Source organism: Pogona vitticeps, chromosome 6 (assembly GCF_051106095.1).
Source record: "Pogona vitticeps strain Pit_001003342236 chromosome 6, PviZW2.1, whole genome shotgun sequence".
In the NCBI taxonomy this organism is placed as follows: domain Eukaryota; kingdom Metazoa; phylum Chordata; class Lepidosauria; order Squamata; family Agamidae; genus Pogona; species Pogona vitticeps.
Genome location: NC_135788.1, coordinates 40,496,714 through 40,521,013, shown reverse-complemented (window position 1 = coordinate 40,521,013; position 24,300 = coordinate 40,496,714). Strand labels below are relative to the sequence as shown.

The 24,300-nt window shown below is 40.3% G+C and overlaps 1 protein-coding gene across 2 annotated transcripts in view; it reads right to left on the bottom strand.

Annotated features, from left to right (window-relative positions):
- RAB5A (RAB5A, member RAS oncogene family) overlaps positions 1-23,912 on the bottom strand; it is a 31,245-nt gene extending 7,333 nt beyond the window's left edge. Inside the window, exons 1-4 of one of the 2 annotated variants that reach the window (XM_020807396.3) lie at positions 23,660-23,912; positions 8,390-8,641; positions 5,362-5,513; positions 2,034-2,156 (exon numbers count right to left, since the gene is read on the bottom strand). In XM_020807396.3, coding sequence (XP_020663055.2) covers positions 2,034-2,156; positions 5,362-5,513; positions 8,390-8,552 — 438 coding nt within the window. In that variant the 5' untranslated portion in view covers positions 8,553-8,641; positions 23,660-23,912. Of the gene's footprint in view, positions 1-2,033; positions 2,157-5,361; positions 5,514-8,389; positions 8,642-23,082; positions 23,480-23,659 lie in introns of those variants that run through there. The other variant, XM_073003377.2, reaches the window with a different exon arrangement.
- Between the last annotated feature and the right edge of the window lie 388 nt (positions 23,913-24,300).

Below are 24,300 nucleotides of genomic sequence, written 5' to 3'. Positions count from 1 at the left end.
TCCCTCCACTCTTAAAAAGCCAACATCCCTTCAGCATTTAAGTGTGTCTTGTGCACACCTGCATGAACATAAAATATATAAACCACTAGTCTGCAGATGTTACCAACGGATTCCCTTGGAGGAAAGAGTTTGCCCATGTGGAACCAATGCAGCTGAAGATCTAACCCACTATTTATTTGACTGCCCAACCTATAAAGATCAGAGAGTAGCTTTGTTCCAAGAGTTAGGTCTCACATTTGATAGATCTGATGCATATTTGATAATTTTTCTATTGGGGGATAAGGTGCCATACATTTCTGAAAAGGCAGCCAGCTTTGCTTTTAGAGCTATGGTTTTAAGAAGAAAGTTCTATAGTTATAATGATCATGTTTAACTGAAGATTGAACTGTTAAACATGATAATGTTGTTCTTAGACGATTTCTATACTTTATTTGATATTTTATCCTATTCAAACTTCTTCTGTAATGGCTACAGCTATACACAAATAAACTTGCTTACTTACTAGTCTGAAGAGTAATAGAGAGGACTACCAGAAAAGAAAGGTAGGGGAAACTATAGGAATTGAAGATGGGAATATAAATGCTATTTAAAAAAACTGAGGCAGACAGGAAAATTTATTTCAGGATCCAGGAAAACAAAAATTCTTTATCTTGGGAACAGTAAGCATAGACCATTACATGAAAGATCAATGTCAGAAATCTTAAATAGTCATAGAAAATAATATTTGTATTACTCTACAGAAAGATGTACTGTACTTGCATGTGCCCATGCATGACTATACCTTATTAGAAAAGACATAAGAGTGGCTTTAGAATACAGTGGTACCCTGCTTGACGATTACCTCGTTAGACGAGGAAATCGCTTAATGATGTGTTTTTTGTGATTGCTTTTGTGATCGCAAAACGATGTTTAGATAGGGAAAATAAGCTTTACGATGATCAGTAACCTGCTTTGGGAACCAATTTTTTGCTTTAGGATGATCAGAAAACAGCTGATCGTCAGGTTTCAAAATGGCCGCCCACTGTTTAAAATGGCTCCCCGATGTGTTTAGGAAGGCTTTTTCGCAAGAGGCACCGGAAAATGGTCGCCCTATGGAGGATCTTCGCTGGATGCTGACGTATTTCGCCCATTGGAATGCATTGAACCGGTTTTCAATGCATTTCAATGGGCTTTTCCATTTCGCTTGACGAGGATTTCGTTCTACAGCGATTTTGCTGGAACAGATTATCCTCATCAAGCGAGGCACCACTGTATTCAAGCATATTTACTCTCTACATGTTTCATTCAGAGCAACTCTAGCTTCAAGTCTCACAATACAAACCCACTTTGTGCACTTTGCAGTGATAGATGCACTGAAATACATTAAGAGAAAACTCCTTAAGCTGAATAATATGCGGTCACCTATAGTTATTTTCAGTTCCAAAGACAATTATGCAGCCACTTGCTCACAGAGGTTCAGAAATAAAAATGAATTCCAGAAATAATAGTCACTGAAGAAGTACATAAAAATGTTCTCTGCATAAACATCTGACAGCACTTAAGGGGTTTAATTTTAGAATATAAAGTACAAGGAACACAAAATGATCACCAGAGACGGCCTGCCATTTACTAATATTAAAATTATTTAAAACTTATTTTCAATGTCCTCCACTTTTCTGCTTAGTTTCAGGGAAGCAACACTAAAATAATGATCCAGATTAGGATGGGTGATAAGGCTTTAATTCAGTCTTACTTTCAATCAGTGATTGGCAGATACTGCAGAAAATGCTTGCATCCAATGTGTTGCTCAACAAAGAGGATGAATTGGTCATTCTACATGCAACATACAGATGGTTTGGCAGAATAAACCCTTAAAATGGCTTGTAGCCCAACTACTTCCATTCACTGATCATGTTTTTTGTAGGGTATGTAAAAGCAGTAGGCACAGTAGAACTCATAAAATATCAGTTTTTGACAAGACTACTATAAAAATAACACGACTAAATGAATTTTACATTACTGAATAATATTTCAACAAACTGAGAAAAACTTACCTGAAAATCTACAGCTCTTTTGTTAGCTAGATCAGCTTTATTTCCTGCTAAAGCTATTACAATGTTAGGACTTGCTTGCCTCTGGAGTTCTTTTACCCAGTTTTTTGCTCTTGCAAAGGATTCCTGTCAATCATTCAGAGAAAATAGAGCTCATTTATTTCTTTCCAGTGTCACTGACTTAAATACCTTAACGAGACTTTATAAAGAGCACGGCTTGGCACCTACTGGCAGCATTTAATGCTGTAAATGTGTTCACAGAAGCTGTTTTCATGGGTTCAAATGGGAAAAGGACAATCCCCTTCCTGCAGTCCCCCTCCCTTCCACACATAGCCGCTTTGCTGTCCCACACCCCAAACAACTGTTCTAGAAGGCTGAGACATTTTACACAGCAGATTTGTGCCACTGGAAAGGAACATATGGGGAGGGAGAACTGAAAATTCTCATCTTGTTGCAAGCATCAAGATGGATTTAAGCCTCTGTCAAAATGGCTTCCACCTTCATCCTACTTCTCAACTTCCCATATTTACAAAATATTAAAGTTTAAGTTTATTTATCTGGAACAAGACCCTCTTCATAGCAGTGGAAGTTTAGGATTGCAGATGAATATTTAGAGCCAAGTCTTATCATAAAGTGCTGTATGTCTTCTCAAAAAACACAGGTATAAAATATTGTGACTAGGATGCTAACTGGAACTTTTACTTGGGCACACATGATCCTAACCATTTACCCAGAATTGCTCCCTGTATCCCTTAAGCATCTTCACTCTTTCCCTCTAAATTTCTAAAGTTTAGTAAATGTGGCCTTATTTAGATACGCCTTAGGTTTCAATTAATTTCAACCTTATGACTGGCCGACTTTATCTAATCCTTCTGTTAATTATGAATAGCATTTTATTGCCAAAACTCACAATCGAAGCGCAATTTTATCAGTTCACTCCCAATCCACTCCAGCAAACTTCCAGTTTCCAACTGACCTCATACAGCACAAGGATAGGCAGCAATGAGATGTGTATTGGAGCTGGTGGGAGACACTTGTTTGATTATCCTTCATGTTTAAGCAAAAACTAGCCTATGTTTTTCCTGTCACAGAGCTTGCTATTATATATCTCAGTGGTACAGGTATCTGGCTGCGGAACCATAGGATGGGAGTCTGATTCCCCAGTGTGCCTCCTTTGCAGGGACTCAATGATCCATAGGGTCTATTCCAGGTCTGTAATTCTAAAATGATGATGTTCTTAGTTGTATTTCTCTTAACAGAGGTATATACTGTTTTGATAATGTAGGAGGACAAAAATATCACAATGAGGCAGACTGAGTGTTTGCTCAAAATAATAGTAGTGGGTTGGATCAATAGTTTGCTGCAACCAATGGATGTACGTTTGAATTCTGCTCAAGATGCTTCAGGAAGTGAAAAGGGAACAAAGCACTTTTTACCAATTGTTCTGCTGAACAGCTCCCTCAAATTTGATCTTCAGAAGGCATGAGGATCACAGAGGAGAACTGGCTAAAGTACATTCTTGTGCCATCAGAAATGCTCTGCTGGATTAGAGGCCTTCCGTGGACAATAAAACATTTCTATCTAATCCATAAACTGTCCACCATATATTGTAGATAAACCTGCCAAATCATCAGGGACTTCAATATGAATGGCTCTATCCATGTCATTCAGACTGTTACAACCAATGTACATTGTTTATGAAACAAAACATTTTAAAGATAGGTTGCTGTAGGACTAACTGCAATCTTCAAAAATAGCACTTGTAATGAGAGCAGCCAGCCTGTGCAGTCATGGGCAAGTTGCACAGTCCCATGCTGCCCCCAGAAAAAAGGAATGGTAAACCACTTCTGTGTATTCTCTACCTAGAAAACCCTGAAAAGATCACCATAAGTCAGAATTGACTTGACAGCACAAAATTATTACTATTAAATGAGAGCATTTAGCTCTCTTATTATAAAAACTCCCTGATTTAGAAGAAAATCAATACTTTATTCATACACTAGAACTAAAAATGAAGACTTAATATGCCGTAACCCAGAAATTTATTATGAACTCTGCAGGACATACTCAAGACCCATGATGTAGCTCTTCTGTTCTATGCAGAAAGAAAAACAGATATCTCTTTGCAAATAAAGAAACAGGAAGAGTTTAACTGTTAAGCATTTTTGATTTTTCAGTTTTCTGATAAGCTAGCAATTGCATAAAATGCATTATTCATAAGGCCATCCCCCTGCCAATAGATGGACCTCAGATGTCCTCCATAGCATACTTACCACTGCTGAAAGTTATCAGCACACTAAAGACAGTCCATTTTACTTTCAAGTACCACATGCAACAGTTCTTCCAAATACCTGACTGACAAGTATAGCAATCTCACTATATTACAGTGGGGTCTCTACTTAAGAACGTCCCTACTTAAGAACAATCCAACTTAAGAACAGCTCCATTTGCTAAATTTTGCTTCTACTTGAGAACAGAAATCCAAGATAAGAACAGGAAAAAAAACCTTTCCTGCTCTTTTTTTAACCTTAGGTCATCTTAGGTTAAAAAAAAAATTCTCCCCCTAGTGGTAGAGTACGTATTAACCAGCTTTGCATTAGTTCCTATGGGAACTAATGCTTCAATGTACGAACACACCTCTACATAACAAAAAAAAAAACCAAAAAACAAAACAGCCAGAACGGATTAATTGGTTTTCAGTCCATTCCTATGGGAAATTTTGCTTCAACTTAAGAACGTTTCAACTTAAGAACACCATTCCAAAACGGATTAAGTTCTGAAGTGGAGGTTCCACTGTAGTTTCTATGGACGGAAAAAAGCAGATACGGATTAAATGGTTTTCAATGCATTCCTATGGGAAATGCAGATTCAACATAAGAACTTTTCAACTTGAGAACCACCTTCCAATACGGATTAAGTTCTTAAGTAGAGACCCCACTGTACCTGACTAATCTGCAAAAGTGCAACATCATATTCACAAGGAGAATTGAGTAAAGGAGAGTGCAGAGGAGAAAGAACTATCATTCATTTTATGACACATTGGTAAAATCTAGTAGCAAGTCACAACTAGAGTGGGTTGGCTGAGACAGTGGGAATCTGGTAAGTCAGCTCTGCTGTAAGTTCCACTGATACAATGGGCCTATTCTAATTGCAACTTACTACTGTATTTCAGCCATTAAGTTCCCTGAATGGTATGCAAGTCCATTTCTTTGAGCAGCCAACATGAAACCAGACAACAGACAAAAATACTCCCAACATTAGAGGAAAAATAAGCAATGTACCAGATTGAGGAAAAATAAGCAATGTACCAGCCACCTAAGACATTACTTACCTCATTGGTAATATCATATACAACAATAGCTGCCTGTGCCCCTCTGTAATACATTGGCGCCAAACTGTGGTATCGTTCTTGACCAGCTGTATCCCAAATTTCAAATTTTACTGTTGTGTCATCAAGACATACAGTCTGTGTTAGAAAAGCAGCTAAAGAAAAAAAAAGAAAAACAGTAACAATGAGAACCATGATTCTGTAGATGTTTTGTCACCTTTAGGATATTTTTCTTTTTAGCCAAGATATAAAAGCATAAATAACTATTTGAAGTTTTCTATTACCCACTGTAGATACAGAGTTGGATTCAAAAGACCCATTGGAATACATTGGATTTTAAGTTAGCTATCTTAAATTCCACAGATTTCAATGGATCTGCTCTAATTATGACTTCATTTACATCAGTCCAGTAGATTATAGTTAAAATTTTATACTGCTGAAACAGAGAAACTGTTGGAAGGAGAGTGAAACATTTAAGATGAGAATATTTCAATCCAATATTTTTTTAAAAATGGATAAGCACACAAAAGCTATCTTGATTATAGCAAAGCATCAGTTAAGCTATTTCATTTAATCCAGCCTTCACAAAAAAAAAACTGGTACTATTAAGATATGTTCCAGTACAATCACTGTCATTCTTAACCAGTATTAGTCATTGGTCATGCTGGCCAGCAATGATGAGTTTTATTCCAATATTTCTGGTGAGCACTGGGTTTGAGAAGGACAAGTTAGGCATATGCTTGTTTTTGCTCCAAAGGAAAACTTGTTTTTATTCCAATTTCTAACCATACTTCATATGAGTTATAATGTCCTGGTTTCTAAAATCAATTCCAAACATAGTATAGCTCCAAGTTCTAAATTATATTGAGCACTGCCTGGGGGCTATACTGAAATGGATGCAAGAGAATAGACCGAGGCTGAACCCGGACAAGACGGAGGTCTTGAGTGTGGGCACCCCTCCTATCAGTGGTTTGGGAAGCTCCCTCTCTTTTGGGGGGGCGACTCTCACCACAAAGAGTGTGGTATGCAGCTTGGGGGTCCATCTTGACCCAGCGCTTACCAGGGAATCCCAGGTAGCGTCTGTGGTCCGTACCGCCCATCTACATCTTCGGCAGATTGCCCAGCTGTGCTATCTTGATGGTGGGGCACTCACCACTCTGGTTCATAGTCTCGAGATTAGACTACTGTAATGTGCTCTGCGTGGGGCTACCCTTGAGATTGATGCAGAAACTACAGATTGTCCAGAACATGGCTGCCAGACTATTAAATGGGGTGAAAAAAATATCATCACAGTTCCCCCACTAGTGGTGAAGGCTTCTGGGACTTTTAAGTCCAAGAATATATGAGGACTCAAGGTTGGGAACCACTGATTAACACACTTTCTAAAGTTTACTATCAATTAGTCATAGGTATAGATAGTGTTGAAGAAAGCAAATTTCTTGTAATTTTAGTGCAATATGCTACCAGGAAAGAACAGACACATAAAACGTGACAGATTCAGGGTGAGCTCCAAGAGGTCTTTGTGGCAGGGTTTATATGCCTTAGGAAGCACGAGACAGACACAATGACCATGTAAATCAGAGGTGGGTGAAGTGCAGCCTGCAACTCTCAAAATTCATCACCACCCGCTATACTGCCTGGGACAGACAGAAGTTGTAATCCAAAATCTGGAGGGATCTTAATAGCTCATCCTAGTATTAAATTTGTCTTATAGCAGTGAGATCTAGAGAAAAGCACATGTGCTTCAAAATCACTTAAAAGTACTGTACAGTGCATTAATAGTAATACTTGTTTGTAGTAGTAGTTTGTGATCAGATGTTATTGTTAAAGGTGCTGTATTTATCAATTCAAGTTATCTTTTTGGAAACAGAAAAATACAAGGGAAGTCAGAAGACTTGCAATTCAGTAAGAGTTACCATCTTGTAGTACATTGTTGTACATTTTTATCACGGGGACAGAAAAATCTAGAATCACTATCTAATGATTATAATTGACCTGCATAAAAGGAACAACCCAGGCTTCAAATGTTTTATCTTTCTCTTTATTTTATCTGACTGATTTTATATTTATCTTTCGAATAAAAATGTAGACTTTTATCCCATTTATTATTGCTTTGGGATGGGAGAATGTGAGGCCCTTTAGGTGCTGCTGGACTACAATTCCCTCCTCATTAGCTGCACTGGGTAAGGCTTAGTTGTGCTGCAGTCCAAAAACATTTTGGAAGTCACAGTCTGCCCACCTGAGTTACAGTAGAAAGCAACATGTTTTTAGGCTGGCAAATGATGTCTAACCTGCCTTGCACATTTTGATTGTATCTTTGTTGCTTTTATGGGTTTCTATTCATTTACATGGTTTTAATGGTTTTATACTGGTGCTGACTACATGATGTTATTTTTTTCAGTCAATTGTGGCTTTATTTTGTTTGTTTCTTTTTAAAAGTCTGTAAATCATATTGAGTGCTATCTCTTAGTGTAAATGAAGCATACAGTTATAATAATAAATATCACATGACACATCAACCTTTCTGTATACAGAAATTAACAATTTATGCAACATCTGTAGCTGCTATCACAAATATACATTTGATCACTACGTAAAGATATTGTTAAGCATCTACTTTAAGAAAGCAGATATTAACTATATTATTCTTTGATCACATAATTCTTATAACAGAAAAACACATGTCAGAGTACACTAACACTAACTCATTTTGGAACCAGATGGTGTACAGGTCAGGGGTGAAGTCGAGAGAAGCAGAGACCCACCCAGCAGGGCTGAAAATTAGAGGGTACGTTGATTGGCTGCAATGTTTTCTCTAAGCTGCGTGTGTGTGCCCAGAGCTCCATTGGGGTTGCAGATCGATAGTCAGCTTGTTTACTTCCCATTTTGAATGAAGCCCCATCCATTCCTGCACACACGAGCGAAGCTCCTGTGCAGCAGGATGAAACTTAGAGGACACATTGACTGGATGATTATGATTTGCATTACTGATAAAAATCTAAAGTGTAATACACATACAGCTTCTACTCACCGCCAATTGTACTTTCTTGAAACTCATGAAATTGGCCTTTTACAAAACGAAGTACAAGACTTGACTTTCCAACTGCAGATTCTCCTAGAAGAACTAACTTGAACTGACATATTTTATTTCCAGCATTGGGTCCATTGGGTCTAGTTGCTCCTCGGTTGGCCATGTCCAAGACAGAGAGGAGTCCCTTGTTTCAGATTCTTAAAAAGAAGATTCCAGGATGTAAACCCCTATGTGCACTCACCTCAAGGCAATCTGTTTCAGAAAAAAAGTTTTTAAATATTAGAGACAAAATCTCAAGCACAAATATATTGTGTATTAAATATCATAATGACCTCCTAAAGGATCTAGGAATATAAGGAACTAAACCTTAATATTCATAATGTGCAACAAGAAATCTTTGGGCATAATTCAAAGAAAAAGCATGGAAGCAATAAAAAGGACTTGCCTTCTTTAACACAGCAGACTCACATCATAACTTTTAACTTATGGATAATGGGAGCACACAAACAAAGTTGGGGAAAGGTTCACAGAGTAGGCAAGAGCAAGACCCAAGGCAAATCCTGCTAATTCGTCCATGAGATACATCCAGAGCTACACTGGAATTCTGTGTTTTCAAGCATTTTCCCAAAGAATGAACACTAGAGAGTCTAAGAAAGCCACGCGTATTTGATTTATATACCACCTGATTAGTGCAAGCACATTTTACAGCAGATGCTACATGCCATACATTAAAGCTGAAAAAGAGGTATGTATGCATTTTAAATATGTCCTGGCTGTGTAAACAGGATAAACAATAGGTACTTTTTCTTACTTCAAACTTAGGGACATAGATCATTGTGAAAAAGACTGAAGCATCTTTTCCAAGACAGAAAGCTCATTGCTAACTCAATATACTCTTTTAAGACAGTGCATTCTTTAACTCCAAATGGAATCAGTTTTTTAGAGACATTAATTCAGACCACCTATGTCTGTATGGACAATAAATATTTATCTGGAAAGAAAGGAAATTTCCAAGCTCTCTTTAACAATTAACAGTAGCACATATGCTAAAGTGCTCCTAGTAATCAATGCATATCTACATATCTGCACCACACTAGGAACAGAACTCAGTACGAAGATAACGGACTGGGTTGATATGGATAGGGTCTGGTTTTGTTTTTTTATTTAACATTGTGAAAGAGAGATAGAGAAAAAAGAGAAAGTGGAGAATGAGCCGTCCCCTCAACAAAAGACACCCATGTGAGATGAAGTATAGAGAGTGGGAGAGACATTAGAAAACAAAGGCGTGAACATAGAGGAAGAGGAAGAGAGGGAACTGAAGGAAAGAGGAAAAAATTGAGATTTGCTTGGTAGAGGAGAAAGAGAGAGAAGGAGAGGAGGAGTTAATTTTACTGGTATGGGAGGAAGATAAAAGATCAGAGTGGAAGGAGACAATTTAGAATACCGGGAACGTCAAAGAGAGAGGAAGATGGAGAAAGAGAGAGGGAGAAAGAAGCTGAATATGATAGAATGAGAGCACTATTGGAAGATTTTCTCAGTCTGAAGACAGGGTTCTTGCCTAATCCTGACCTCTCCAAAGGAAAGGAGACAATAGTGGTATATCCGCGAGGACAAGGTTGCTGGAAGAAGGTGGTCCATCCGGACTCCTCGTTCAACAGCCCACCACTGGAGGGCGACTGGGCCAGACATCCCTGTTATGGAACCATAAGTGAGGAGTACACTCATGAGGAAGCCCACCAATCACAAACAGTTTGGACCAGCCCCTTTATAAATCCTGTCAGTTCAAAGACAGAATTGTTGTCCTCTCAGTAAGGACAGTTGCCCAATATTAGTTTATTTGAAACAGTTGAAGTGATTGTCGATTCTCCAAATGTTAAGATCAATAACTCTGTTAATGTTCAAAAAGAGACTCCCTTGTTATTTCCGACCAAAAGAGAGGAAGTGCTCCAGATATATGATGAACCCAATCATAAACCAACTGAAGCCAACAGACTATGTACATCAAATAAATAATCAAGTATCTACAAGAGCTTTTCCAAGCCTTGCTTAGGACCAGTAGTTTTTAGGAATGCATAGGGAGAATAAGAATGGCCTACTTTCCTACTGACCTTCAAGTGTACTATTGAAGCAGGGTTACTTACTGTGCACTACTATCTCCCTGGTCTCTAAGCAAAAGGCTTCAACAAAGGAGATTTGTATTGGAACTTCTACCACAACTCTGCTTTATGGTCTGAACAATCTGGCTATGGTAATCCCTGAGCCTGTGTACTCTCACTAAAGGCCCTGTTGGTGGAGAGGCACATTTGGCGAAGACATCTGGCAAACAGAGGAGTGAGCAAGCATTTCTCTCTTCTTAGAACATCCTTTCCACCCCCCTGCAGGTCTCCAGCTATTCATATAGTAATTGCTATAAAGCAGTGTAATATATTGAGGAATAAGTTCCATTAAATTCAGTTCAATTTATTACCAGGTAATAAACAGGCAACTGCAGTCTAACACATCTGCTATTACTTGCCCAACATCCCACTGCACGGTTGGGGGACCCATGGTTCCCCAGGTATCACTGAAGTACTGTTCCCATAACTCAACAATATCTGGAGGCACAAGTTCTCCAGCCTTATCCTAATGCTTCAAAATGTTACATGTAATAAAAATTGGTTAAATTAGGAAATGTTAGTTCAAAGTTTAGTTACCTTAATGTAGTATTTTAATATAATTGGCTGAAATTCTGTTGCACAGTTATGCAATAACTTACAGTAATTTTCTTTCAAAAGTTAAAGCATTTGCACAGTAGGATTTTGTTCACCATTTCTGTGTTATCCCTCCCAACAACAGTACTTTCAAACAATTTCTGGGCAAGTTTCAAGCAGATACACATTCAAAATGCTTCCATCAACATGTTTGAAGGTGGATTGGGATAGAGAGTCACAAATTATTTCTTCCATCGAAAGCATTTCATAGAATATTATCCTAATATTTGACAGCAATTCTGAAAAAAAGTTGTGAGCTGCCTTTGTTGGGGACAGAAAGAAACAGATAACTGAATAAAGTCATTTATTATATAGCTCTTTACTTGTTTACAGATTCTAGCTAAGTAGTTTACAGATTGATCTTTCAGAAAATGCAAGTAAAGCTAAATGGTATTAATCTACACAGTAACATGCAAACAAGAAATCAGACTCTAACAATATTAATGCAAGTATAACTTCATCCAAAATGGGCCCTAAATTAATCAGTGTAGAATGAAAACTAATCTGAGATGTCATAGCTGCAAAGTAATCTCCCTATATTCCAATATAAACCAGAAATGCCATCTAGAGCAGGAGTCCCCAAACCCCAGTCCGCAGACCAGTCCTGGTCCACAGCCTTGAAAACTGGGCTGCCGGGACAGATGAGGAGGTGAGTGCTGAGTGAAGGTCTGCTTCCTGTCAGCGCACTCCCATTAGGTTCAAACACAAACTTTGCAGGCAGGTGATGGCATGTTCATTGCCCTCAAGCTCTTCTCCTCCCCTAAGGACATGAGACTCCTGCAGTACGCAGAGGGGATATCCCTTGATATGCCAGGGCAAATCGTGGTGCTCCAGTCGGTGGGGGTGGGAGCCAGTCACACATGTACAGACACCTTCCCTATCTTCATGAGCAGAAATCGGGGAGGAGACATAAACTTCCCAAGGGCTCTAAGGAAAAATAAATGCTTTTGATTTGGAAGCCTCCTCCGTTGAAGGCATGGAAACAAAAAAAGGGAATACCCATTTTTCGGGGGGACGACAAAACAAATGCATTTGTCCAGAAGCAGCAATAAGATCCAGCCCCATGAACTTAGAGGGATGACATTAAAAGAAATGGTCAGGGCTAGGCCCTGTCTCTGAAGGGGGAGAAACTCTCTGAGGCATTCACACACACTCGGTTGCATTACACTTTGCTGAATGTGACAAATACACTGACTAACAGGAAAAGTTTTCTCTCAGCAAGTTCCCCACAACCTTGTGGCCTCGTGGGGACTGAGGGACCCCACAGGAGAGGACCAATGCCCTTTGGAATAAAAAAGGTGGTATTTAATTTAAAATATTATAGCAGCTTCATGGGGGAGGGGAGAAGGGGAGCACGGAGGAAAGCGAACATGACAAAGCTGGAGCACTAGCCAAATGAGACCCAAACACAGGAGCACAGGCGGACCCTTTCTCGTTTTCTCCTGGAGTGGCCAAAACAGCAGCAGCAGCAGCTTCTTCCTTCCCTTCCACGTGTCCATCCTTCCTCACTAGGCTGGCCCGCACACAACTGCCGCGCTTCCCCATCCATGCGCTCCCTCTGAGAACACACAGAAGCACTTTTTCCCCTGCTGCAATTGCAAAAGCTGGTGTGCACAGGACACTGCTGAGCCCCAGTGTGTGGCAGGCTTGCCAGTAGAGACCAGCTTGAGCTGGTATAAAAAAAACTACACTAGAATAGGCGAAGTGAGGAGATGGGTGCCGTTGGAAGAGGGAAAGGAAGCAAAACAAACAAACAAAAAACAGGCAGGCAGAGAAAGATAAAAAAGAAAGAAGAGGAGGACATATGGGTCTGTCAGTGGCTAGTTCGGGCAAGTGAGCCTCTGAGAACCCAGGCGCCCAAGCAGCACCTCCTTGGGCAAGGGGCAGCCTTGGCACAGGCAGCGAGAGCCTAGTGTTGGGTGAGGGGCTGCTGGTTGCACCTTCTTCCCCCTGCTGAAAGGAGAGGAGAGTCTGCTTTAGCCACAGGCTCCACTCTCTCCCCATGGGGTCAGGGAATACAAGTCTGAGGCAGCTGTTTCTCCCCTCGGTGCCTCATGGAGCCGGGTAGGGGTGAGAGCATTGAGGCTTGGATGCATCCACCTCAGCATGTTACTGGCCTGGTCATAGACCGAAGCTGCACTTCTCTGCGGCTTTGGGGAGGAGGGTGTCTTTCCCTTACACATCTGTCTCTCCCCCCCCCCAAGTTGCAGCAGCAACATCTTCCACTGACCTGGTAAGTGACTTTTCTTCTGGACGCTGAAGTTTGGTTGTCTTGCTGCCTTTTAAAAAGAAAAACGTGATTTGTTCTCCCCCCACAGACCATCAATCTTTTTTTTTTCCAGAGGAAGATGTGGCCAGTTTGAAGAAACCTGCTAAAGTGTGCTTTTTACAAGTGCACAGAGTGATGGAGAAACGGTGTGTTTCCTTTTAGTCATTCTACATCACAGAGACCTGGATGGGGGTCCCTCACCCCTCAGCCATGGGAACCTGTTGTTTTCTCCTTCAGAAGAAAATGTTTCCCCTTTACCCATGCCCCCCTCATTTTTATTCAACTTTGCTTAAGGCCTTTTTGTTTTGGGGTGTTTGGTGGCTTTGGGGTTTTTCTGGCAACACCTTGAGACCTGCACATCTGCATTGCAATAGCCTCAAGGTGCTTTCAACTGGATTGAGGATAGCTGCATGGTGCAATGTGGCCACCAAAAGTCTCTTGTGCTTCCTGTAGGACTGCTAATTCTTTTTTAAAAACATTTTATTAGTTTTTCAGTCTATCTACATTTGGTTTGTGCTTATCAAACATCGTGTTACATAATTTGCTTACAATTATTTGATTTTTACACCTCAGTGTCTTCCCAGTTGTCCCCCTCAAATTCCAGATATCTTTCAAACATTCAAACCATTCATGTACGTATTTTAGTATATAACATGTCTACTATCATAATATCACTTTCATAGTGTACAATATTCTCAAGATCTTCTAATAACATTCTTAATAAATGTAGTTCCGGCTCCATGCCCCAACCTTATATCTAGTTTGATTAACCTAAAATGAAAAGCCACCATATTACATCTTTACCCTGGTTAGAGGTCCCTTATTTCAATTTAATTCTCCTTTTTAATATAAAGGATATGCTTCTTTACAATTCCTGAAGTTAAATATATACATGTTTTTCTACATTAAGGGCCCTCTTCCTATTTTCCCTTTTTATCTTTCTAAGTAATTCCTTCTCTTAATTGTCTTTTTTCACTTTTTGTTTCTGTCTCTCTAAGCATTCTGCCATCTTTCATGCCCTCTGAAACCATTTTGTGCATCTGATTTATCTCCACTAGATCTTTATGCATTTGGTCTATCTTCAATAGATCTTCCAGGCTTGTTTTAATTAATTTTGCTGATTTTCTCCCCTTGTTTTCCCTTAATACTCTCTTCAGATCCAAGATTGACATTGTTTCTCTTAGGTTTTCCCCATTAATTTCCTCCAGCTCCTCTTTTGATTGGCATACATCATCCGGTACACTCTCGTTTCCTTTTTCGTTATTCCCTGTCTCTTGTTGACTACAGTGGGGTCTCTACTTAAGAACGTCTCTACTTAAGAACAATCCAACTTAAGAACAGCTCCATTTGCTAAATTTTGCTTCTACTTGAGAACAGAAATCCAAGATAAGAACAGGAAAAAAAACCTTTCCTGCTCTTTTTTAACCTTAGGTCATCTTAGGTTAAAAAAAAAAATTCTCCCCCTAGTGGTAGAGTACGTATTAACCAGCTTTGCATTAGTTCCTATGGGAACTAATGCTTCAATGTACGAACGAACCTCTACATAACAAAAAAACAGCCAGAATGGATTAATTGGTTTTCAGTCCATTCCTATGGGAAATTTTGCTTCAACTTAAGAACGTTTCAACTTAAGAACACCATTCCAAAACGGATTAAGTTCTTATGTAGAGGTTCCACTGTAGTTTCTATGGACGGAAAAGAGCAGATACGGATTAAATGGTTTTCAATGCATTCCTATGGGAAATGCAGATTCAACATAAGAACTTTTCAACTTGAGAACCACCTTCCAATACGGATTAAGTTCTTAAGTAGAGACCCCACTGTATAATTCTTCAGATGTTCATTGAGTAATTTTTCCTCTTGGTAGTGGGATATCACTATTTCTAGGATTGTTTGAAGGGTAGATTTTGTTTCATCCCAAAATTGTTTTTGCTGTACCATTCTGTTCCAGCTGCCCAAGAACTTAAGCGAAGATTCGAAGCCCCCCAAGTCTCACAGTCCAGTTCAATGATTGTATCTGTGTCCTAGTTGATCCCTGGTAAATTGATGCCAGCTAAACAGATATTCCAAGTCTCCAGAGTCAATTCAAAGAGTCCGCTTTGGCTAAATAGGCCTGAACCAAAATTTAAACCCCCAAAATACCAAAGTACAATGCAAATTCTGTGGGCGTCCTTAACACAATTCAAGAAAGCACCTTTGCCTCACATGTGGCTTAAGTCCTGTCCTCCTGCTGCAATCAAGTCTTCTTGGGACACAGAAGTGAAGGGCTTAAACACACCAAGTGTTCTGCTGAAGTGGAGTGCTCTGGACATGACCCAAAGAATGGGATCCTTCCTAATACTCTGCAGAAGCAGATCAAACTGGTATCAGAGCCTGTTCTGTGAAGCTGAGATTAGAGAGGGGTTTTGCTCAAGATCAGATCAGCCCTGCAAATGCACCAAGTCATATGGGATGTACCAGGCACAGTACTGGTGTGGCCAAGTACAATGCAAAAAGATAAATACATGGTAAATACAGCCTAGGAGTAAGAGTTTCTCCCCCCTTCTGAAAAACTCAATTTTAGCTCTGTTTGTTCCAGCACAAAACATGTACTAAGCTCAATTCAAAGCTATCCTCCAACAACCTGCTGTTAACAAGTACCCTTCCCCCCGGTCCTTGGGAGAATCGTCTTCAACTAAACTGGTTCCTCGTGTCAAAAATGCCGGGGACCACTAATCTAGAGCACCTGGAAACTAGAGCCCTAGAGAGCTCTAAGGGAAAAATCAACTAGTTTTAATAGCCAGGTCTTTCATCACAGCAGTCAAAACTGACCAGTACGATAATCTGGTTGGCTATCTTGATCAGACAGAGCTTATTTTGCAGCTGGTCCAAACTATAGTCACTAGAAGCAGGAAGATTTTTTTCTGGTTTCAGATTCCCATGAATTTGTGGACTAAGGCTCCCAATCCCTTGTCCCCATGTAGATCAGGTGGCCAAATATCTTTGGCCAAGAAAAATGCTCTTATATACACACATGCTCTGAAATGTGAGTCTATTCAGTAGATAAAATGTAACTATATGTTAAATCAACATTTTGTTTGAATGTATGTGTGCACATTTTGCCTTCTATTCAACAGAATCTTTTCATTTCCCTCCTGAACTCCTAAATGCTCTCCTAATTCTTAAAAGTAGATATACAAGCTAAACATGCTCTAGATAGGCTGAGCTTCTCCCATCAAAATGTAGTCATAATATAGCTGAGGAGAACACAAGTCATCACATTTATAGCTTCTTTTTATATTAAAAAAACAGCCATCAGGATATCAACATCTCAAGGAAGGAGCTTAAAATCCCACTGACATTTGTTACCTCCCCCTGCTCCATATTTCAAGGAGACTGTGGAATATTTCAGATCTTGGTCAACATAGTCTATGGCTTGTTTTTAAAAACATAGAGATATTACAAACATGGTCACAGATTTAATGCAATGAGTTGCAAGCCTGCAAGGATACAACCCCTAAACATATCTAAGAAGAAGGAAGTCCCACTGAACCCAGCATGATGTATTTCCAACAAAGTGTGTATATTGTACTGTAAATCTAATTTAATTATTAAACAGATCATTTACACAGAATCTCCTCAGAATGCTTTACTAGATCAGCAGCTCCTTTGTTCTGGATTATTCAGTTCTTACTCAGCTTATCATCTCCTTTCTACATCCTGGGCAAAATGAAACCGATACCACATTGCAAGTATGGGTGTAACAAGATGCTGACTGCTTCCCCACTTATTGTAATGGCCACTTGCAACTCTGAATGAAATGGTTTCCTCATCTTCAAACTATGCCTTCCTGTAAACAGCTTGTAGCAGCTCTCAAACTTATGACAGCAACACTGAAAATGATTTGTGAACCTGTATCTGATTCTGATGTGTTCACAGGTTTTCCTAGGAAAAGCACCAATAACTGGGCACCTTTCCATCTGCACTGTGCCTCTCTACAGACTGCATCATAGATTATTATGGGCTATATCCAATGCTAACTTCCCCTCAAAACCTACTCTCCATAATACAATCCCTCCAGCACTCATGAAGCATATTTTTTACAGCCAGAGTAGAACATCTTGATACTTCCCCAAGTGTCTGAAGGATCAGTATCACAGCCTGGGAGTACTCTTAGACTTGGCTCTCCCTATGGAGGTTCAAATATCTGCTATGGCCAAGAGTGCCTTTTATCAACTTCAGCTGATTGCCCAGCTGCGCCCCTACCTGGATAAGAAAGGCCTATAACAGCAGTGGTTCATGCAGTGATAACCTCTAAAACAGACTATTGTAAGGTTCTCTAAATAGGGCTGTCCTTGAAATCATGACAGAAACTTTGGCAGGTTTAAAATGCTACAATCAGACTGACTACAGGCATCAGCAGCTATGAACGCATATCTCCAGTCTCAGCATGCCTTCTTTAACTCTGTTAGTTTCCATGCTCAATTTAAGGTGCTAGTCATAACGTATAAAACTGTTAAGATTTGCGATCCCAATATCTGGCAGAACATCTCTCCTACAAAATACTTATCCATCCCACATGCTCCACACAGTCCTTGATGTTAAGAATTCTAACACCCGGGGGGGGGGGAGGCCAACACTATTAATTGAGCTTTTTCAGTCATGGCCGCGGCCGCTTTTCTCTGAAAAGCTTCTCCCCCTTTTTGTCTAACTGGAATCTTTATTTAAGCTCAAGTATATCCTCATTAAAAGGGTAGCGTGGTGGCGCTGCGGGTTAAATTGCAGAAACCTCTGTGCTGCAAGGCCAGAAGACCAGCAGTAGTAAGATTGAATCCACACAACGGAGTGAGCTCCTGTCACTTGTCTCAGCTCCTGCCAACCTAGCAGTTCAAAAGCATGTAAATACAAGTAGATAAATAGGTACCACCATGGTGGGAAGGTAGCAGTGTTCCGTGTCTGGCCACATGACCACGGAAACTGCCTACGGACAAACGGCTTAGAGATGGGGATGAGCACTACGCCTAGAGTCAGACACGACTAGACTAAATGTCAAGGGAAACCTTTACCTTATATCCTCATTAGTATCCAGTACGGTGTAGTGAATAGAGTAATGGATTAGGATTCAGGAGACCGAGCTTTGATTTCCTGGATCTGCCATGAAAACACACACGGGTGGAACTGGTAAAACCATTCCTTAAATACATCACTTACATTGAAACCCTATTGGAGTCACGAAAAGCCAGTTCTGATATGATGGCACTTAAATATCCTCATTAACACAGCAAAACAATACTGTACTGCATATTTCTAATGAATGTATTGTTAACAGATTTTCCCCCATAACATTGCCCAATCAAAGCCCTATACACATGATAAAAGTATGAGGATTTTAAAAAAAGACATTAGTTCTGTGAATGCAATGTGACCTTGAAGAATACCAACAAGTTACATGGCAAACAACTTTTAAACCAAGTGAACTTTCAACTGTAGCTTGTGATGGAGTATGATATATAGTAGTTCTACAAAAAAAAATGTAAAATCCCAGTGTCTAATAGAAGCTCCTTCCAAAGGTCTGAGCTATTATTTCAACACAACCAAATCACTTAATTAACTTAAAATGAGGTGTTTGAATTTGTTATAAGAAAAACTGATGGTACTTCTCACTGAAATGCTTTTATATTTTTCATATTTCTGTGAAATACGCTCAGAAGCCAAATATTTATTTTTATTATTTACAATAAATTAATGGGAAAATGTTGAAGGAACATGCAGCAGTATTTATAAATTACATATTGCTCTGGGTTTAATTGGGCCATATTTGTTTACTTAAACCTGATGCTTAGCATAGCAAATCACACTCAAGTAGGACCACTGAATCAATGGGGATTTGGTTAATCAACTCTTCCATAAGTTCCATTCATACAAATGAACCCACTCTAACTGCAACTTACTTTAACAGATTAAGCTGCAGTTAGAGAAGGCCCATTTGCATCAATGGAACTTACAGAGGAGATGATTCACCCACTCCCCATTGATTCAGTGGGCTTACCTGAGTGTGATTTACTATGCTAAGCAACAGGATTTGGACAAATGTTTCCCTAGTATTTTTTTACAAATTTTTGGCCAGTACTGTATATAAACAAGGACAAATCTGTTGTGCCAATTGTTTTTTAACTGTTGGTGCCAAAACAGTAGAAAACAAAAGTTGCCTATATGTTCCTCTCTTTTTTTTCCAGGAAAACAGAGACACTAACTGCATATTTAGTTCTCTCACTTCATGTCTCATTGCTGCTCACTTCAGTGAACACATAGGTTAAAAGTAATACCAATGATCGAAAAAAATTAAAGAAAATAGATTATCGTTAGAATTCTATCTCCATATATATATATATAGTATCTCCTGTGATGCAAGGAAGTCAGATATTCGGAAAGAAAGCAGAAAATGTCTAGTGAACAGATTAACAATCTGAAGAGGTCCCAAAAATCCACTAATAATTCATAGCAGCCAAAATCCTCTTTCATAGCTACACAAATGGCAGAACTTTTTGCCCCAATGTGAGAAATCACCAGACTTTATCAGTTGCACACTGAGTCACACAATTTAGTATGCAATAGATAATGTCTACAGAGATTTCTTAATTTAAGGCAATCTGCCTCCAAAATTACTCTGTGTAATACCAGGGTGACTAAGAGGATAAGGGCCAGCCACTGACTTGTCTTTATAATTTTTTATATAAGAACAAGCCTCAGTGCCATCTTTATCTGCTGCTTTACCAACTGTGACTGAATTCCTCCCTCAGTGATGTCCATCTAGATTAGGAGTGGGAAACTTTGGCTCTTCTAATGTCTCTGAATTGCAATTCTCACCAATCCCACCAAGCACAGCCAAAAGTAAGGGATGTTGCAATCTAACAATATCTGTAAGGCCACAGTTACTGATCTTGATGAACCGAGTGCCTATGAGCAAGAGGGAAAGTAGCAAGGACTACCACTACCTGTTAAAAATTTACTCTAAGCATATGTAAGACAAGGTATATAAAGTGGTGCCTTGCTTGACGAGGATAATTCGTTCCGTTCAAATCACTGTTAAGCAAAATCCTTGTCAAGCAAAACGAAAAAGCCCATTGAAATGCATTGAAACCCGTTTCAATGTGTTCCAATGGGCTAAATACCTCATTGTAAAGCGAAGATCCTCCATAAGGCGGCCATTTTCCAGTGCCTGTATAGCGAGGAATCCGTCCTAAAGCACAGTGGGGAGCCATTTTGCACAGCGGGTGGCCATTTTAGAGGCACCGATCAGCTGTTTTAAAATCATTATCTAGCGAAAAATTGGTTCCCGAAGCAGGGAACCGATCATCGTGAAGCAAATTTTTCCTATTAGAACATCGTTTTGCGGTCACAAAAGCGATCACAAAAACCTCATTGTCAAGTGGTTTCGTCGTTTAACTAGGTAATCATTAAGCGAGGCCCCACTGTATACACTGGATCCAATGTCTTTCGTGAGAAACTGTGATCACAGTCCCTTCTGAAACTTCTAGTCTACCTTAAAAACCATCTTCAGCAGGCAGAGAAATTCTCTGATCAGGTTTTTGGTGTCTTAAGAGCCGATGTCCACATTCTGCTGCCACTGAATAGCAAATATTACTACATACTTGGCAATTCCAAAAAGATTTCATTTGTAATGTTAGGGGTTTACTCAACTTCAGGAACAGTTTCAACAACGTACTGTACAATACAAAATCTGTAGTGTCAGGTAAATAGCTTCAAATGCATCAGCATTTCTAGGTAACATTTCTAGAGTAGTAGCCATGTTAGGATGTAATCCTAACTAAACAAGAAGGCTGAGCTAACATAATGATAACTAAAGTTCTGCTGAATCCAAATATCTTCCGGCCTATGAATGCTGGAAATTACTTAAGATTGGTCTGCCCTAATTTTGTGCCTCACAATGGCTGTGTGTTTGGGCTGAGAAGGCTCTGGGTATGGAATAAGTTAACTCCTTCCCCATTTCTCTGCTCTTCTGCCATCCAATCTCAGTCTGATAAGCAGTTGAGCTGGTAGGTCTGAGATCAAGAAGCACAAGGAGACTGCGTTTCTGCCACTCTGATTCCACTACAACTGAGGCATCTTCAAGTTTGTTTTTGTCGTAACAGACTAACATAATCAAATGACCTCACAGCATTTTATAAACCAAAATGCTGAAAGAATTTCAATTGCTTTATTTGGTTTGTATGGATTGTGCTACAGTTTTACATTTAAGAAAACAGCTTTAAGATTTTCCACCATTTCCTAAGAATAAGAGAACGCACCTGTCACACACTGACAATTGCATTACATCCAATTTATGGCAACCCTGCTTAGTTCCAGTTCTGTCATAACACAGTGTTCAATGTTTGAAGATTTAACAGTGGGTCTACTCAGATATAATTAAAATGTGATAATCCCTGCAAGTGGTCTCCATTAGTCAGAACTGATTTGATGACACACGATTATTACTATTATTACACCCAAATATGATAGTTGATGCTGTAAAATGACAACTGAGTGTCCAGAGAGTGCAATAAAGAAGGGGAATGAGTTCCTTTCCCAATTCCACCAAGACATATTTACTGGATACCAATTGTTGCTCATTCTGATCATTTCACTAACCAAGATGGCTCACTCCTAGTCAATATATTTCTAAGTGTATATCTGTCAGAATAATCCTTTATACTCTCAAGCATATTTGCCTGCTAGGACCACTGAGTTTAAATTACTTTCAAACAGTCCAATGCTTTACTCATGTTTACTAAAAAAATTAAAACCCACTGCATTAAATAGAATTGAGCACTACATGTACATAAAATTACTACCAAGAGGGCTTGAAAATGTATCCTTAGTTACTAGCTTGTTATATACAACAATATAACAATGAGACATGAACTTGTAACCTGGCCATTCCCATGTTTGCATATGCTCCAAGTACTAGCGATCAATGAAATGTTACATTTTGATACAACAATATCCCATGTGAGGTAAACTACATCAAATTACTTTGTTCAGTAAATTAAGCCACATAATTAAGCAAAAAATGAGTTGTACAACATATACTGTAATAGATTAGGAACAACTCTCCTTCTACAGAACCAAATTAAAATATTCAAACATCATAAAGTATTTCAATGGAAAGAATCTCATTTAACATACTTTAATTGGTACTCAAGTTACAGATTCAGCTAAAGAAGGCTGACATGGTAGACAGCAGCCACTATATCCTTATAATATAATACAGTATAACAATTAAGTTTTAATTATATAATAATGAATACCTAGGTGTACAGCTGAAATAACATATAATCTAATACAGGAATGTGCCTATTTTAACCGACAAGTGGGTTGCTGTTTTTCGGAGAATGTCTGATTCAATTATTTTGGATACTTCTTTTAAATAGAAAGTATACATTTTATAATCAGCTTTAAAATATACAGATGCCAAATAACCAACATTGCCTATCTCTGCCGCTTAAGAGAAATCAAAACATCACACTCTTCACCTATCTCAAAAGTTACTCCTGAGGTGACACAAGTGAGGTAGGGGACTAATGGGGACGTTAATCTTAAAAACAGATTCCTTATGCAAATCCTCACATTAGTTAGTCCACACAATCACAACAAAAAACACCACCCCTCATGCCCATCCCCAACTAGCGACCTACTTTCAAGGCCTGTCTCTACCCATCTTTCCACGGGACCTAAATTGCCTTATTTCTTCCCCGACTTCGGCTGCAAACGTAGACGGTCTGAAAGCCAACAGACCACCTTCCTTCTTGACATTCTGGAAACTAAAATGTAGGTTTTTTTTAAAAAGCCTCTCTTTTCTTGAAGACACTGTTCCGTTGCGGGACAAGGAGGGAAAGAGGCCTATTCCTTCCCTCCCGCCGCTCGTTGCCTCTTCGAAGATGCGGATCCCCAAATCCGCTCCTTCAGGACTCCAGAAACTAGTGCCCGTCTCCCCGCACCCCTCCAACGAGCAATCCCTGCGGCCCCGCCTCGCTCCTTGGCCCAAGAATAAGAGGAAGTCAGAGAATGTGGGGCGCCATTTTGAGGCTGGAAAGGAGGCCGGCTCCCCTTCGCCGCCGCCGCCGCCGCCGGCGTCCTCGCCGCCCGACCTATTCCAGCCCCCCTTCCCGCCCGCCCCCGGGCCCAGGCGTGTGAGGAAGCGGGAGACGCTCGCGCCCTCCTGCCCACTCCCCCGCTCGCGCCCGCCCACCCCCGGCCATGATGCCTCGTTACCTGGCTTGAACTGGCAGCCGCGGCCTCTTCGGCACTTCCGTCCCCACCTCCGCCGAGAGCTGTGACCGAAGTCCAGAAAGGGATGGGAAAACCCGGCGAGCCTCGGCTTTCGACGGGCCAGGGCGCAGGGAATCAGGGAAGCGGGGCTCTACGGTACCTCACGGCGGGGTGGGGGGAGGGGACACGGCCTCCAACTTCCGTCTTTTCCTCCTCCCGGACCAAAACAGACACACGCCACTTCCTCCGCTCCGTTGCCACGTCACCGCGCCCGCGCTCGGGTCGTTTCCGCTGGGCGCCAGTCACGTGGTGGCTCTGCCGCCGGGCAGGTCGCGGCTCGAAAGGTGGTGAGGGAGCCGTGATCTCTCTCGGGTTAATTGTGGAATCCAGCAAGGGACGCGGAGAAACCGGCTCTTTGGTCAACGAGGCCCGCGATGCCGCTGTGTTTTCAACTGATCCAGCCCTTTCCCGCTCCCCGCCCCTTTTTTTTCCCCTTGGGCTTTCCTACCCACGCCCAAGTTAAGCTACTGTGCCCGGTTAGTATTACTTAAAGAAGTATATCCATCTGTTCCAACTTCCAGCTTAAGGGGTAAAATCGAACTGGGCAAACTATCAGGCGGAGCAGTATCCCATAGCAGTCCCTG